Source organism: Centruroides vittatus, unplaced genomic scaffold (assembly GCF_030686945.1).
Source record: "Centruroides vittatus isolate TY-2023 unplaced genomic scaffold, ASM3068694v2 contig_767, whole genome shotgun sequence".
Lineage (NCBI taxonomy): Eukaryota > Metazoa > Arthropoda > Arachnida > Scorpiones > Buthidae > Centruroides > Centruroides vittatus.
Window position 1 is genome coordinate 861559 of NW_027122496.1, and position 17903 is coordinate 879461.

At 25.5% G+C, this 17903-nt stretch overlaps 2 protein-coding genes across 4 annotated transcripts in view; one reads left to right on the forward strand and one right to left on the reverse strand.

Annotated features, from left to right (window-relative positions):
• The window catches only part of LOC136981549 (uncharacterized), a 62432-nt gene that overhangs the window by 37716 nt on the left and 6813 nt on the right, over nt 1-17903 (reverse strand). The window contains exon 1 of one of the 3 annotated variants that reach the window (XM_067277861.1): nt 1991-4178. The exons of the other annotated variants lie outside the window; for them this stretch is intronic. The gene's annotated coding sequence lies outside the window, so the exon portion shown is untranslated. Of the gene's footprint in view, nt 1-1990; nt 4179-17903 lie in introns of those variants that run through there. 3 annotated transcript variants of the gene reach the window in all.
• LOC136981550 (transcription termination factor 2-like) overlaps nt 4238-17903 on the forward strand; it is a 59224-nt gene continuing 45558 nt past the window's right edge. The window contains exons 1-3 of the mRNA XM_067277863.1: nt 4238-4278; nt 10226-10320; nt 10416-10544. Of these exons, the coding sequence (XP_067133964.1) occupies nt 10535-10544 (10 nt within the window). The 5' untranslated portion in view covers nt 4238-4278; nt 10226-10320; nt 10416-10534. The remainder of the gene's footprint in view (nt 4279-10225; nt 10321-10415; nt 10545-17903) is intronic.

Here is a 17903-nt window from a genome sequence, read left to right on the forward strand (position 1 = left end):
ATAATATAACTTTATTTTATTAATAGCATCATTTAATCACGCTAAGAGGGAGAAGAGAATAAATTTATTGTAATAATATTTCTCAAATAATTCTTATTTATTTCTTCCTGTAATAAGTGGCAGGTGTTCTAAATTGATTCTGTAATAAACTAATATCGTTTGTTGACCTACCATGTTGCTAAAGTCTCTCTCTCGCTCGCACTCCTTCATACATTTGCATTTTCTTTATCGACTTATTCTTTAATGATTTTTATATTCAAAAAAGACGAATATATAAAAGACATCTTTATTCATCCTAGACATTACACGTAATGGTTTCGTAAACTTACACATTACACAAAACACTTTTTGAAACGGCAATCTCCTCAGAACAAAACAAGATTCTGGGTTTAGAGATTGTACGGGAAAGGAAATAAAAAAAGGAAAAAAAAATGTTAAAGAAACACAACTAGAAAAATAAAAAACAAAGATTGAAGTTCATACAAGGCAGCAACCCCTAGCAAAACAAAATTGGAACTAAGCCAATCTAAACGATTGTTGTCAAAGGAATAATGGAGCTTTACAAAATAAATAAACAGAAACACATCAGTCATTTTCCTTTTAGAATATTAATATTAATAATAATAATAAATAGTAATAACCTAAACGAAAAAATTGGATTACGCATTATTGCCGAATTGATAACATTTAATAATAAAAAAATTTTAATAGAATAATTTCTCTAAAAATAATTACAAAATTTATTTTTTCGTTTCTGTATACTTTTCCAATTATTTCCAAGGTTATTGCGATACAAAACTATAGCTCATTAAGAACAGTTTCCATGGCAACGCCCCTATAATTCGTGACTTTGTTCCATCCCCATATAGAGAGGAAAATTCCAAAGGAAAAAGTTCCCTCCATCTCAGAAAATTACATTTATTCTAGAAAAATAGGTAGACACTACTACTAAAGACGAGCGTTCGACCGCCGAAACACCAGGACCTAACAATAACGATTATTAATACTAACAAACGAATACGAAATTTCGGCGGCCAACGCCATCTGTGAAGCGAGCGAGCAACTAAGCACGTGAAATGCCGACCCCCCGTATAAAACGCGTGAATGTCATTAATAAAATGAGCCCTTTATCCACCACCCCGAGGGTTTTTATTCCTCCACTTTTTTATTTTTTTCAATTGCACGACCTTAAACTGGGACTCGTATATCAAGGTTAACAATTTTATTGCAATAATGACGTCAGCCTCCAGTTAGAAAACGACAAAGAAAAGAAAAGAAGGGGGGAAATGGCGTCTTATTTTTAAAAGTAATCGCCGCGATAAAATATACATTTTCAAATATTAAAATCGAGTCGTAAAATTTAATTCTATCGAGAAATTTAATACCGAATCGTCGACATTGTATAAATAGAAAGGAGATAAATATTACGAGAGGGAGGATAGTTGTCGGCAACTCGCCATTCCAGTTTTTCTGGAACGTATAAAGAAGGAAAACATTTAACAAGCATTTATGCTGATCCTGTAATAGTATCAGAATCTTTTATATATATATATATATATATATATATATTTATAAATAAACATCAAGGAATGCCAGCCAATATAAATTTGCAAATTATTTATTTGTTTATGGTGTAATCTGTCTTGTATTCCTATCGATTTATTGTGACATAATTCGAAATTATTAAAACCCAATTTCGTAAGTTATTTTATGTAAAGATATAAACGCAGAATTCTTATTGGCGCGACTACACTGAATACGTGACGTAAACAATTCAATATTCGAAAATAGCCAATAATAAGTCGTAAAAATATTTTTAAGATTTTTATTGGTTATTTTTTTAAAAAATGTTCCGTTGTTACGTAATGTCGCTTGTGTGTTTGGGCCAATAGGAATTCACTGTTTATATTGTATAAATATATATATATATAAAATCATAGAAATCGAATCAGTTAGAAGAAAATTTCTCCGGCAATAAAATTAAACTTACTTAAAGGCAAGACACCATTTTTTACAGTTGCCCCCTGGCTATAACAACGGAAACGTGCAAGTGACAGCAGGGAATTGATGAGCTCTCCTTGCTTACGGTAACCTAGCAACAAACATCCTCCGAACAGATATGATTCTTCCAATGGCCGACTAGTATCGTTTAAGTTTAATTGCTTCCAAAGCAGAGATAAATATTTCTCCGTCCAAGATATACATTTTAAAATAACTCCATTATTCGAAAAAAAATAATAATAAAATAATAAAAATAAATAAATAAAATAAAAGAAATAAATTCTCGTGGTTTATTTTCGTAATTTATTACCTATCGTTAAGATTACTTAAAAACTCGCTCCTATTGGTTAAAACCAATAAATTTAAATTCAAATCGAGTGACGTCGAAGTCGAATTGGCAAATTGCCAGTTCTTTTATGTCAAACAGATGAAGTGCTTTTACGTCTACTTGGCGTTCTAAAAAAATCCTGTGTATATTTTATTTATTTAATTCGGAAAAAAAAGAGGATCGTATTAACGATATTGCCGTTCGAAGATAATTTATACTAATCGTGGAATAAATTATACATCTTAACGCCAACCCCGCTTTAAGCCAGATCACGTTTAAAGACGCGTGACTTTATGGCTAATTTACATATTTGGGCGCCTACGTCACCGATACGTAATTAATAACGTTTAATAACAATAGCGAATGAACGGCGCCGTTCTAAAATACCTCTTTTAAACGTCAAAATTATTATTATAATATAACATTCGTCGCGTTGGAAATAAATTATATTACGTAGACTTAACACAATTAAATATTTATCATAGTTATTAAATCCGCTACATCGTTTATTATGATTAATAACCACGATTTTAAAAGTCTTGGTATTTAATGGTACTGGCAGGTTTTTAATTGAATAAAGAAGAATAACTTTTTTTTTTTAAGAAGTAAATTAAATTATTGCAGTTTAATCGCTGTTATATATTTTTTATTTTGTGCGAATTTTATCCCAATTTTTTTCCTGTGTTTTGAATGTGTTTTATAGTCAATTTTACTCTATATCGGTTGTAATGAAGTCTAAAACTGGATTCACTTAGCTTGTAAATTAATCTGGAAAAGTTTTTTTTTTAATTTTATTTTTATTTTTTTACCGTGTTACTACCGAAGAACCGGTTCCGTTCATTCACCGCATCAATAAACATAGGCATTAGGGAGAGTGCGCAAATGCCCCGTTATCCGGTTGCGTGTTCAAAAAACACGAAAAGAAACTGGTAATATTTAAATAAATATTTCTATTTTTTTTTCTTCTTCTTTCTTTACTTTTTTTTCTTCTTCCTCTCCTTTTCTCTATCTCACTTTACTGTGTTTATGTTACGACCCTGTATATTTATATGTACATAAATTTAATTAAGCACCAAATTACTTAGCTTAAAAATTAGCTAAAATTTAATTAAAATTGTATTCAATTTATTTATTTATTTATTTTTTCTTTTAACCGGTTATGCGGTAATCTGGTTACAATAATTTTTATGCCGTCGCCGCTACGGTTATTAAATTTTATAATATATTTGAAATTTGTTTAGAAACTTTGCATAGTAATTTTGTAAATGAATATTTGATTTTTCTCTTCCCCCTCGTAAGAAATATATATATATATATATTTAATCTATATTAAAAGTAGGTCACGGATAAATTACAGAAATAATTCTGGTAACGTCACGGTAACTTGTTATTGTGACCACAATCAATCATGAGATTTTTATATAAATAAAATCGATTTTAAGTGAATTTTTTGTTTAATTTACACTTATATAAATCCCTCTTCCAGGTATTGATTTATTAAAAAAAAAAATTACTGATTTTTACTTCTAATTTTCAATTGTTTAATGACTATATATTGTTTTTCTTTTTTATTATTCTATTCTTGAGAAAATGTCGATGACGTCACGGCCTGTGTTTCCGTCCACCTGGAAACATTCCAAATTGAGTAATGTTCAGTCATTCATAAACAAATGATGAACAATTTAATACGGAAACTGCTGGCATTTTTTTCGTGCACAGTTAAATGATAATATTGCTAGAGTATATGAATTTAATTATGTAAATAAGATCAGCAAAAAGATTAAAATTAGAAAAGAAATAGGAGAAGAAAATAAAATAAAAATTGTATATCATAACGATAATAATAGTGTCACGCTGAGAATTTTCTTCTTGGCAAAATAATTAAATTATAAATCAAATAAATAAGTTTTTTTTTTCAGTGCTTTGTAAAATGAATTGGAAGTAATCTGGTAATTTTTTTAAATATTTTTTCCTGAAATTTAGATGATTAATATTACTTATTCGAATAAATATAATAGTCATTTATACGAAATTGCGCAATGTTTATTAAATTTAATTCACAGATAAATCCTAAATAATGATACGGTTTTTATAGGAGCTTCTTAAGTCTTTTCGTGGTAGAAAATTGAATTTAGAAAAATAATTTTATAAAAAAAATAACAGAAAATAATAATAATAATAAATTAAATTATATGCATTAAAATAAAATTGATTTTTACGTTTATTAATTAATATTCATTTTAGAAAATAATTAGTAATAAATTCAATTTTATATCACCAGAGGAAGTTTATAAGAGTATTTTACATAAGATTTAATCAATCATTATGCGGAATGTGTGTACAGTCGAGTTACTCCATTATAAATACATTTTTGCTTATTTGTAGAACAAAAACATGTTTTTCTCCCTTACATTAATAATAATAATTTTTTTGGGTCCAGAAATATGCAAATTTATGTATAGTCCAGATCATTTTAATATTATTTTCTAAAATAAATTACTTGGAGTATACACATTTTAGATAATTATTAATTAAATTTGATTTTTTTAAATCACTATAAACGAGAAAAACATGTTTTTATCCACGTTGACAAAGAATAAATTATCGAATAAATATTTGAAGTATAAATAGATTGTTCTCATATATAATTAATATAAAAAAATAATAATAAATTCTTATACTCCATTATTTATACGTTGTCCTCCTTTACAAAAACATAAATATATTGAACAAGCATGCAAAATACTCCAACCGTGAAATAAATATTTTGACATATCCAATTTGAATTATAAGCATTAAATTCAACCTAATCATATATTATCTTTGTTTACTGGCAATTATTTATGCATTTTTCAGGTGTTTTTCTAATTAAACGTTAAATATTTTCCAGGATTTAATATTTATCACTTGCCTTAAACTCGGTTTTAAACCATGTTTTCCTTTGTAAATTGACCTATATTTTGCTATAGAAAAAGATATAAAATGTATTATTCTTAAGCGTATTCTTATCCTTAAAGCGTGTAATTATGTAAAATAATTCGGTATAAATTTTATTGAATTTTTCTATCACATAAACCTGTTATTTGAGTAAAATATTTTTAAGACAACACAATTTTCTATTAATTAATATTAAATTTAATGCTAAAAATTATTCCGTAAAGCTAGCGAAAACTCGAAATAATATATTAAAATTTTTTAATTAAAAATCGCATTTAATTTCACTAAGTTGGGGGAAATTTCTTATTTAAATTTAATTTAATTTTATAAAAAAAGAAATAAAATGATTATCTTAAGTCCTCTCCCTCGGAGAATGAATTCGCTTGGCTAATTTAAAAAAATTTTAAATTCATATTTATAGAATAAAATATTATTTGAAAATCGATTTTTTTTTTAAATTAAATATTTTTAAACTCGAGTACTATTTTCTAAATTAAATATAAAATCATTCCAATATTATAATTAAGAAAAATTTAATTTATTTTTTTCATTTTAGGATGCTTGATGTATTTTTAAATAAAAATAAATATATAAAAATAATTTACGCTTGATTAATTAATTAATTTTTTTAATATTTAAAAAAAATTTAATCATAATTAAATTTTTTAATTTTATTTCTGTAATTTAAATTCTACATTAGAATTAATTTAATAGTAGGAAAAAAATTTTTCTTTTAAAACGCGATTTTTCATGCTCCAAAATATGTTTTTAGGAATATAAATCAGAAAATAGACGAAGCAAAGCTTTATACAGTCAAAAAAATAAAAGTAAAATAGAAAAATAAACTAGTTTCAAAGTTATTGAAATTTTTATATTACTTTATGTTACTAAATTCAGAAAAAAAATAAAAAATACTTAACATTTTTTGAAAAATATGTTTCATATTTCATAAGAAAATGTTTGTTTTAATAATTTTATAAATTTTTACTAACGTTAAAAAATATTATACATCACAAAACATTATTCAAAATCAAAAAATATATAAAAAATATATTTATAATATAATAATAATAATATAATAAATAAATTTTAACACGAAAAATTCTTGAAAACCCGCAGTATTTTAAAACATATTAATATGAATGAGATACACAAAAATCAATTTATAGATTTCTTTATATTCAGCAGAAATATTCCATAAATTCTAACATTAAATTGAATTTATTTTATTTTTTTAACTTTTTTTTTCCTCTGTATATTTTTTTTCTTTCTTTTTTAATAATTTATCTAAGATAGAGAACCCTTTGAATAAAATTAGGAATTATTCTGAATCCCATTTGCATTTCAAATTTAGAATTTTATTGATCAGAAATTTCCTATTCAGCTATTCAATTTAATTACAGTACATTGATTCTTATCTACGAAAGCAGAATAAAATTTTCTGATATTATTAAAGATTAAAGCTTTTGATACTTATTATTTTTCATTCTTTTTTTTATTATTTAAATGATCGTATCGTGAAAATTGCTGTTATTAATTTAAAAATCTAGCGATTTTCGCTCGACTTTCTCCACTCGGATAACTCTACTCCGCTTTTAAAAATCTTTATTTAAACCACCGGATGTTAAGTGGTTAACAATTTAATAAAGAGTTATACGTAAACAGATGTTTAATGTCCACCTGTCAACCAGGTAAGATATAGCAGCTGCACGGCGCGAACAGGTGACTGAATCAGTACCGAACGGAAGGAAATGCTTAACGAACACCAATGGCTCGAAACTAGTAGATTGTGCAGTTACGACATTTCCGGTCTTAGTATATAACCCCGGTAGTAGATGGTGACGTCATGATATACTCATAATGGCGGTTCCCCCGTCCGGATAGTCATTGTTGTAAACGCGCGGGGCAAAGGTGGGATCCTTTTTTTCAATATAGGAGACCACAGGAACACGTTTTAAAAAATTCATCACCGAATGCGGCAATAACTGCGGCTCGACTTCCCATTCAAACCTAATTTTAATAGGGATTGTACATTCTGGTACACAAAGGAATTAAAATTTAAAAAAAAATCTCAATTGTGTAGTAAGAAGGATCCGTAAAATTCCTCCTCTTTCGATCCTTCAGGCTAAATTAAGCTACACAGAGAGGTGTGTACACGTATACATGCAAAGATCTGATTCATGTTTGTTATTTAAACATTCTTTAGTCAAACGTAAACAATTCTATTAAATCAATCCTCGCGAGATAAGATTAGATAAAACGAGGAAAGACAACTTCTAAACGCGATCCCCGACATGTCATAAAAAAAAATGACCTCCAGCGGTTGAAGCATAAGTGATACATTAACAAAAACTGACATGGGACACGGTCTTTACATCATTAACTCGTGTTTTAGCTTTCATCGAAATCGGATCGACGATTTTTAACTACATAAAAAAAAAAAAAAAAAAAACACATAAATAAATAATAACAATAATAAAAGAATACGCACGAAGCGTAACTTAACTATAGAATTACCCAGATGGAAACTCGATAAAATGCTTTTAATACAGATGCGAACAGACCAACGAACGATCTTTAGAAATTGCCTATGTAAGGTATTAATCCCGTGAATAGGTGAATCCCATACACAACTGAAGCCATCCATCAATAGCCCGAGGGACAGATGGTTCTTGAAATAGGATTTCCAGTATATGTAATATTTTTATATTTAAACGGCAGATGTGGCATAATATCCTGTTACTCTTCTACTACTATTATTATTATTATTCATACCTATCTCATTATGCAGCAGTTGCTGATGTAAATCGATGAATTAACTAATTAAATTACATTTTAATGAGCTAACCTCCCAATTTTCTTTCTTTTCTAATCTCTCTTCCCCCCTTCTCTTTGAAGAATATATTTTTTTAAATAATGAATTAAAATCGAATCATATTTTATAATCATTTGAAAATATACATTTTACGCTAATAGCTGTTTTTATTACGAAGATCGTTAGGGAATGATAAAAATCCATTTAATGGAGTAATCAGTATGATTAATAGGTTTAAACATTTGTAAAGGTAAATCAAGATTTATTGAAAATCGTTACAAAAAGAATCATTTTTTCCCTCTCTCTGTCTGTGTGTGTCTGTCTGTCCGTCTCTCTCTCTCTGTGTGTGTATATATATGTGTGTGTGTGTGTGTGTGTGTCATGAGTAACGAACGAATCATTTTTTCAATAATATAAAAGAGTCAAATCGATTTTATCCTCTTTCTGCTACTCATGCGTCAAATAAGGAATGAAATAAAATTTTTTGTCGTTCTCCTACAAATATGTGCATTATAAATTAATTTAAGTAATTTTATACAAATAGTATGTAAATAAAATGAAAAATAATAAGGCATGCCGATACCGTAACATAAATACACACAAGATACATAAAAGTAGACATCGTGCATTAAGCATGTGACGTACAGTACGCATATATCATGCTTAATGCACGATGTCAATATTTTTGTTATAAACGATTACTTAAGATAATTTATTACTTAATATGCAAATAATTAGTATAAATTATCGTAAAAATTAAATATTTAACAGATTTATTTAAAAAGTTATTTAAAACGAATCATTTTATCTTAATTAATATATTTAATTTCGTAATAATAATAAGTTTTATTTCATTATTTCCTTTGAGATTAAAGGATTTAATAAAATAAAATTTTCCTTTTATTTTTAAAATATTTTTCTCTCCTTTATTTATTTATATAAAATATTCCTCTAGAAATTCTTAATAAAAACGAGAATAAAATATTCTATTCACCTATACACGAATAAATAGATAAAAATTCTCCTTATCCTTTCCATATATCAAGAAGAAGAAAAAAATATTCTTCACTATAAAAATAAATCTAACAAGAATAAAAGTAAAGATAAACATCCTGGATGATAAATATAGGAATAAAATAAAATATAAACTAAGAGTGGGATTGATACAATGGCATAAGAATCGCAGGATATCAATTTAAATTAAAATGATATCGTTTTGTATTTTCAATCGTTAGAATTACCATGAAGAAGAAGAAGTATAAAAAAAGGAGAACATTATTCAACCTAGTTAGATAAGGTATGAAGTCTTATCATCAAAGGACATTGAACTTCTCTAGAAATGTAATAGAGATGGCGCTTTGATTCAACATGGGAAAAGCATTCGAAAAACTCTTAACAAATCTCCATTTTTTACTTTTTATATCTTTTGCTTTGCTCTTGATCATGTTTTATTTTAAACTTTTATGTAATTTTCTTTCTTTTTTATCTAGACCAGACAGAAATAAAATTAAACTCTCCTTAAATTAATACGGGGAAACCTGCCTAAACGGGAAAAATTCATCGGAACGGAGCAATCTATGTTAAAAAAAATAATAATATTAACTTGTTTAAAACGGAAACCTGCCAGAGCAGAAAAAATAATTCGGTGCCGGTTTACACAGGTTTCGCTGTACTTCTCTTAAATTTAAATGTTTTCGAATTAAATTTAATAAATAGAAATGTGTTTTTTTTTATTTACTAAATTTAAACTTTTAAATTTACTTTCCTTTATTATTTATTATTATAAGAATATTTATTTTAATGCCTCCTAGATAATAATCATATTTAAAATACGATACAGACCATTTATAGAGATCTATTTCTTCAAATGGGTCATATCTTAAGAACAAAAGAATAGTTTTTTTTTTTTTTTTTCCTTGTGTTTGTACGTAGACGTCAATAATATAATAGGAAGAGATCGTAAAACGATAATAGCCATTTTAAAAATTTTAAAACCCGATAATTTCTTAATAAAAAAAGAACAATTTCCCCTCTATTTTACAGCTTTAATATTAACTTTCTATTCGGTTTAAACACATTGGCGGGATGAACTTCCGCTGTCCTTGATTATTTATTAATGTTTTATTTATCTACTTTTTTTTTAGTTTCGTTTCGCGGACAGACCGACGAGACGTTCTCTCTCTCTCTCTCACGTTTGATTACGGTTTCCATTATCGGTAGTGTAACCAAAATAGAGCAGGTCAGTTTATAAATAACCTCATTATTAACGTTTTTTTTTTAACGTATTATCGATTTAAAAATTAAATTTATACCGTTTTACATTTTCATTTTTAGAATTACAAAACGCATATTTAAAAAAAAATGGAGGGGGCGAAAGAGAAAGAAAGGGAGAGAGTTATGAGGCTATCAGTCGTGTCAAGACCATCTCTTTATGCTTAGCGAGCCATTGGAAAATGCCTGGAGGTAGAATTTACGCTTTGTGTCGAAACAATCGAAACCTTGGAATTTTTTTGCCTATTTTCATTATTATTATTATTATTATTATTTTTTAAAATGCAAAACAATGTAGCCGTTAAAAAATAATTTAATATAATGTGTTAGTTTAATCCCCCAATAAGTCATATAATTAATTTTATTAATATTTATCTCTCTATCTGTCCTCGATTTTAACAGTCTTTTTTTCTTAATTAACTAATTAATTAATTTAAAAATTCTAAGACGTTTATAAACTAAAGTTAAACGTGCTGTTAATTACAATTTACACGTACTGTAATCTATTTTTTTAATTTAGTTAAAACCGTTTCTCTGTCTAACACACAATTTAATGTGTATTGTTATTATTTTATTTTATTATTTTTCTTTATTTAAATAAAATTAAGGAATTTATTTATCTAACAAACTCTAAAAATATAATCTAATAAAACATCTCTCTAATTAATTCTATTTACTTAACAGTCGCCATTACTGTAATTCTTCACTTTTCTTTATTGAGGGGGGAAACGAGAGAGAGAGAGAGAGAGAGAGAGAGAGAAAAAACAGACAGCTAACAATCTACGACATTAACCAATCAGGCATTAGAAGATGCACGTGCACGTTTCGCGTGCTCCGCCCGTTCTCTGACATCACGGTGACGTGTACCAGGGGAGTGGTTACATTTCTATCCAAAAGATTTACAGAAAAAAAAAAGAAAAGAAACAACCAAAGAAAAAAATTCCTTTGGGAAAAATGGCAATTAAATTTGCTATTTGTAGAAAGGAAGGGGCAAAGAAAAAAAATAGAATAAAATAAAACCGAGATACTATTGAATTATAAATAAATTTTTATTTTTATTTAAAAAGAAAACCTTTTAAAATATTATTCCAGTTTACATCATTATCATTATTTGTTAGTGTTATTTTTAAATGTATAAATAACTTTATTTGTCATAATGCCAGATGTTATAAAAATATATTTTCAGATTAATTTCCTATATATATACATATTTTAAAATAAAATTATCCTCCGTAAATCCTAAAGTTTATTTGATTACAAAATAAAATAATAATAATAATATTATTATTATTATTAATTTTTTTCTTTATTTTTTTCGTTGGAAGAGATATTCTATTCTTTGAAAAAATCGATCAGAATTTTCTAGAAACATTTCTAGTCCTTTTCATAAATATTTGATGTAAATCATTCCGTTGTTAAAGATTAATCAATTTTGATTAAAGGCCTAAACTCGGTGTTAACCATCCCCCCTCGGCTTTGGCCCCGGTCACGTGACCCGGGCGTCACTTTCAATGACAAATTAAATTTATTTAGTTTTAAGTCTCATTTTTTCCCCCTACCTCCCTCCTCTTTGCCTCTTATCGATTGATTTTGTTTATTTTCGCATTTAAAATATAAAGTAAATATTTAAAAAAAAGGTTGATAATTAAATAAAGTCGTGATTTTATTTCAAAAACTTCTCTTTTGTCTACTTTTTTTGACGTTAAATCGATCATCTATCTACGTAATACTAAATCCGGTTACAGAACGTAATTCATTTTAAACAATCATGTGACCGACGACAGCCAATCAGCCGATTGTGTTATTAAAATGTTTAAACGATTATTTAAATTGAACGATAGCCAATCAGCTTAGAGATTTTTTTCTTATTTGAATTCCTGTTTTATTATCGCGTATCGAGTTAAATTTATTAATTTTTTCGCTTTTGTTTCGTCTGATGTATTATTTTGTTTGTTTAAAACTGTTTTATTGTATTTTAAATGAATACGCTAATTATATTTAAAATTTAAATTTTTCATTAATTTAATTTTATGAATTAAATTGCTATTATTTTTATTATTACTATTATTGTAATTTTTATATTTTACAATCTTTTCTTTTTGAATTATCCACAGCGAAATTTAATTTTAATAAATTATTTTATTCTGTGAAGTAATAATAATAATTACTATTCTTACTACAAATAATTAAATTATTGTTTAGAAGGACGGAAAAGAATTGGAAATATAATTAATAAATCAATTTAAAATCATCTAGCATGAAAATTATCCTTTAGTAGATAATTTGGGAGCAAGAAAGGAAAAAATATATATAAGAATTACCCCACAGGATACGTGGAAAAAGTCATTTTTGTGACTGAATAATTCAATCCCCCCCTCTCTTTCAAGTTCAGAATAGCTGAAATTTAATATTTATAGAGCATTCCAATGCAAATTTATAGTTCGATACTGTAGTATATTGTTCTACTTTTATTAAATAATTGAAATATAAAAATAAAATTTGTAATTTATTTTTAAATTTAGAATAAGGACTACTACTACTACTACTACTACTATTAATAATAATAATAATAATAAATTATTATTATTATTTAATCATTATCATAATAATAATATTATTATTATTATTTAAAATGATTAAATCGAATGACGAATTATTGAAACGAAAAGAAATACTTTGAATGTATGTGCACGAAATAATTGCATGTAAACATAAAAATGTATTATTTTTATTATTTTATTTTTTTTATATTCCTCTACATTATACAGGTTACAAAAGCCATCGTCATTAGAGCGTTACAAATGGCTCCATTCTCTGAGTAGTAATATTAAAAGAAAAAAGGAAAAAAAATTGTTCTGATTATAATCGAGCAAATAATTCTTTCTTATTCAAAGTTTCATTTAATCTCCTCGCAAATTGGAAAAAAAAGGATAATAAAATTATGAAAGAGAAATATATAGTTGTTTCTATTAGGGAAATTGTAATCATTTTTAGTCGGGTGCAAAGAAATAAAACAGAAAGAAATCAGAAACCAAGTTTAGAAGCTGGTAGTTCGAAGGTCAAAACATTACTCCGACCATCTTGAATTCTTTAACAAAGAAAATTTTTCTATTTTAGGTTTGTTCTATAGTCCAAAGTAACAAAAATATACAAATATATACGTCGTATATATACATTACTTTCAATAGAACAGTCGTAATAATATATTAATAATGGCGACAATAAACGAAAAATAAATAAATTTAATTAATAAGCACAAAAATTCCTTTTAGTCGTCTGAATGAAAAATAAAATTATCTTTAGATAACTAAGGACGTAAGGAGGAGGAAAGAAAGAAAAAAAAGAAGGTTTGACTGGAAAAAAACTGGTTTATTTTACATGTAATGCAGACTGACATTATCTGTTTATCTTGTGTACTGTATAATGGCGATTGTGTGGATTTGTGCCATGGCTTTAACTTCAATAAACCTTTGTTTAAAAAAGCATAATCGATTTGTGTTGAATAATAAAGACGAATTATGTATATATTCTTGTACAAAAATATATACATAGTTATATTTTTTAAAACATATTTAAAATCTTATCTAGTAATAGTTTATATATATATATATAAAGTAATCTTTATTATATATATATATATAGTATATATAAAAATAAGTAAGATAAATCCCATAACAATTTTTAAATATCAAACGACAGTAATTAACGTTATTATATTAATATCCTTCTGAATAGAACGAATCAAGACTAATAATGAAAGCAAGGACATTAAATACAGTAATTGGATATTGTAAAATTGGAGTCGCTGGTCGATAAGCATGGCATGTAAATGACTTGTCGCAATTTAATAATTTCTACAGAAATTAGACGAAAATTAATATCGTATTTTACTAGTCGCATTGAATAAATAATTTATTTTACTCATTTTAAATATTTAAAATTCCTCCTCTTTTGTATTCAGTAATTTTAATTTAAAACATTCCGCTTTATTTATGCATGGCGATAGAAATACATTGTCTTTATTTTTCGTTTTTTTTTTTTCAAATTTAATCTGTAAACGTTCGATAATATTTAATAAGTTTATAAATCATTTAAGTTTAAAGAGATAATCTGATAAAATATTCTGAACGTACAGAGAGGGGGGAGGAGAAAGAGAATTATCGATTGAAAACAAAAGCAACCAACTGAGGAGTCCTTGTTACCTTCGATCTCCAACCTCTGAGTAATGATATATATATAGAAAAATTTCGATATTTATTTTAAATTTAATTCACTAAATTCCTTTGTTTAATTTAAATTAATTTCAATAAATTATAGTTTTAACTACACGTACAGTATATGAATAATAACAAATTATAATTATATGATGTCATACAGAATTTTCGAAATAACCAATAGCGTGAAGGTAATTTCAAAACTTTCAAATTAATCTATGACGTGGCGAATTCCAAAATCAGCTGTTACGTAGGCATTTTTGAATAACGTGTATTTAAAAAAATTCAAATACAATTTTAAATCTGGCTTTTAATTTAATTTTAATAAATTAATTTGTAATTAAGAATTTTTTGTCTTGATTAATTAAATCATTATTAATGTTGATTATATTTTTATGTCATCGTCATTATTATTATGTTAATGCCAGGTAAATATTAATGGACATTCGATTTTAATTTAAACATTCAAATATTTAATAATATCAATTTCTTTCGAAGTAATCTTATTAAAGTAGAAAAATAATAATATTAAATCAAAGTCTAAAAACGATAATGATGTGAAAGTAATTTAAATTCCGATAATCTTATTGGCTGTCAGTCACGTGATCGACATTGAGTCGTTTAAATGGACGAAATGTTTTCTGTTACGCACGTGAGTCATATTTCAATTCATGGTTGCTATGCGACCGTTGCTTAGGTAGCGCTTAGGATCAGGGAAGGGGACCCAGGAAAAGTAGGGGGAAGGGGAAAAAGCTATTATAGAAGCTTTGTTATTCGCCAGTTGTTGATGTGACGGTTCCGGAAACCCAAAGTACACTCATTCGTATAATGATAAGTTGTATCTGTATTCTGTCAATGGTTTTATTTGCCTTCCTCTTTTGAATTCGTTTAAAATGATATTTCCCTATATTTTACATTTATTTTTTTATTTTTTTTCTTCTTCTCCTACATTTTTACAGGTCTTGATTTAATATAAAGCAAAACTTTTATTAAAAAACATAAATAATACAAACGGGGACCATATACGTTCAAAATAACGCACCTTTTAACCTTAAATTATTTTTTCTCTCCAGAATTTTTATTTCATCAAAATATTAATTTTTTTTAAAGCTAATCAATATATAACATTTAATATCCTTTCACATTTAATACTCAATTAAGTTCTCTTATTTTCCTTAATTTAATCCTCGGCATGAATATATAAATATAATTAAAACTTTATTTGTATAATTAATTTATTATTTTAAGGAAAACAAGTCTTAAAATAATTTAAAAAATAATAATTAAATATAAACGAAATTAAATTAAAAATCCTTTTAAAAAAACCTCATTAAAATTTTAATTGTTTTATTATTATTATTATTTAAATAAATTACCCATTATAAATAATACTAAATTAAAGAATTATCTGGGAATTAATTAAGCTAAAAAGAAATATTAAATTTTATTTTAATTATTATAAAATGACTTTTTTTTATTTAAAAAAAAGTTAAAATTTTATTTAAAATAATTTACTTAAAAATACAAAGATTAAGGAATTAAATTTGATACGTTACGTAAATTAAATGAAATATTTAATAAAATTTCGATTATTATTATTATTATTATTATTATTAAACAATTATAATAAATCATAAATCGATTTTTTTCCCTTTTAAAAAATTGACTTCAAATGCCATTATAAGTATTACAAAAGTTGGATATTTTTAAGGGAATTTTCCCCGAAAATAGAATATATAATACTTAATCAATAAAAGTTATTCCTTTCATGTCACGGATTTATGTAAGAAATGTTTATTTTTATTTTCATTGGATAGTCGAATGTTAGAAAAATTTTATACAGAAAACAAAATGAGAGGGGGGAAATTGATTTACTTAATATAAGAGGAAATAAAACAAGGAGGAAAAATATAAATAGAAAAATTTTCTTGCATGCCAATAACGACCGGATATTTCAAGGAATAAATTAACTTTTGAATTACATAAAACAACATGAAAGGAATTCAAATTTTTAAATGCATTTTTGCTACTTTATTTATTTTATTTTCATTATTATATATATATATATATTTTTTTTTCTTCATCCCCCTTCTTAAATTGCATTCCTCTATTTGTTTATCGTTTCATTAAAATGATTTATTATTTGTTTTTAAAAGGATTTATATAAATATGTTATATAAAAATGTTAAGGAATTAAATAACAAAAATTAATTCTTTTAACACGATACGCTACGAAATTAAACACTATTTTTAGCACGTAAAAAAAAGGCAAAAAGCATAGAATAAATTGCATTAAATTCGATATTTTGTGAATAATTTAATTTCTGTTTTACATGATTGTAGAATTTAAAATAATAAAAATCGTTAAAGTGATTTTTATTATTTTTATGTAATAATTGAATTTTTGTTATTTATTAATTGTTAATTTAACAATTAATTTTAGTGAAATAAATTAATTTTAATTTATTATCAATTGCTAAATAGTAAAATTAAAAATATTAAAATGATATTAAATTTTAATTATTTATTTTCCGTTTAATTTACTAATAACTAAATGATATCAATTAATTTTAATTTATACGAATGAATAAATAAATATATATTTTTTAAATTCGTTTATCATGCTTAAAAGGAAAATGGGATTGTAAAATGCATATCTGGTAGTTAAAGTAATCTTAAAATACATTTTACTCGAAAACAACAATAGATAAAATTAAAAAAATAAAATAAAAATGCAGAAACCATTTATGGAAATTTTCCGTTTAATAATTTCCTTTTATCTGCTGATGACTTATGTGCTAAACTTTTTCGAAAACAAAACTCAATAGAAGGAAAAATTATATTTATATGATTAATAAAAATAAATTATTTATTAAAAAAACATTTTTAAGTTTTAAATTACACGTATTTAAAAAAACACATATTAGATACTTAATACACGTACACTGCAATTAATCATATCGAAACGAATACGGCAAATTATTTTTTAATAAATAATAATAATAATAAAAGAAAATTTAATAATATAAACATATTCGTTACTTAATGCCAACAGCCGTACGGGAGGAAGAAAAAATAGATAGCGTTGTTAAAAGTAAATTACGATAGTCGAGTGAGAGAGGGGAAGATATATAATTAAATATGAAATTTTAAATATTATTACTATTTTAAAAGGCGGTTATAAATATTTTCCAACGGAGATCAACGTCACGAAATTGCAATTTCTGCGAATTACATATGATCCAATAATAGTGGCAGAACACATTTGGCAATTTGCCAAGTTGCCAAGCCTAATTACTTGGACAGTTTCCGTTCGATGGACTATTTTACCAAATAA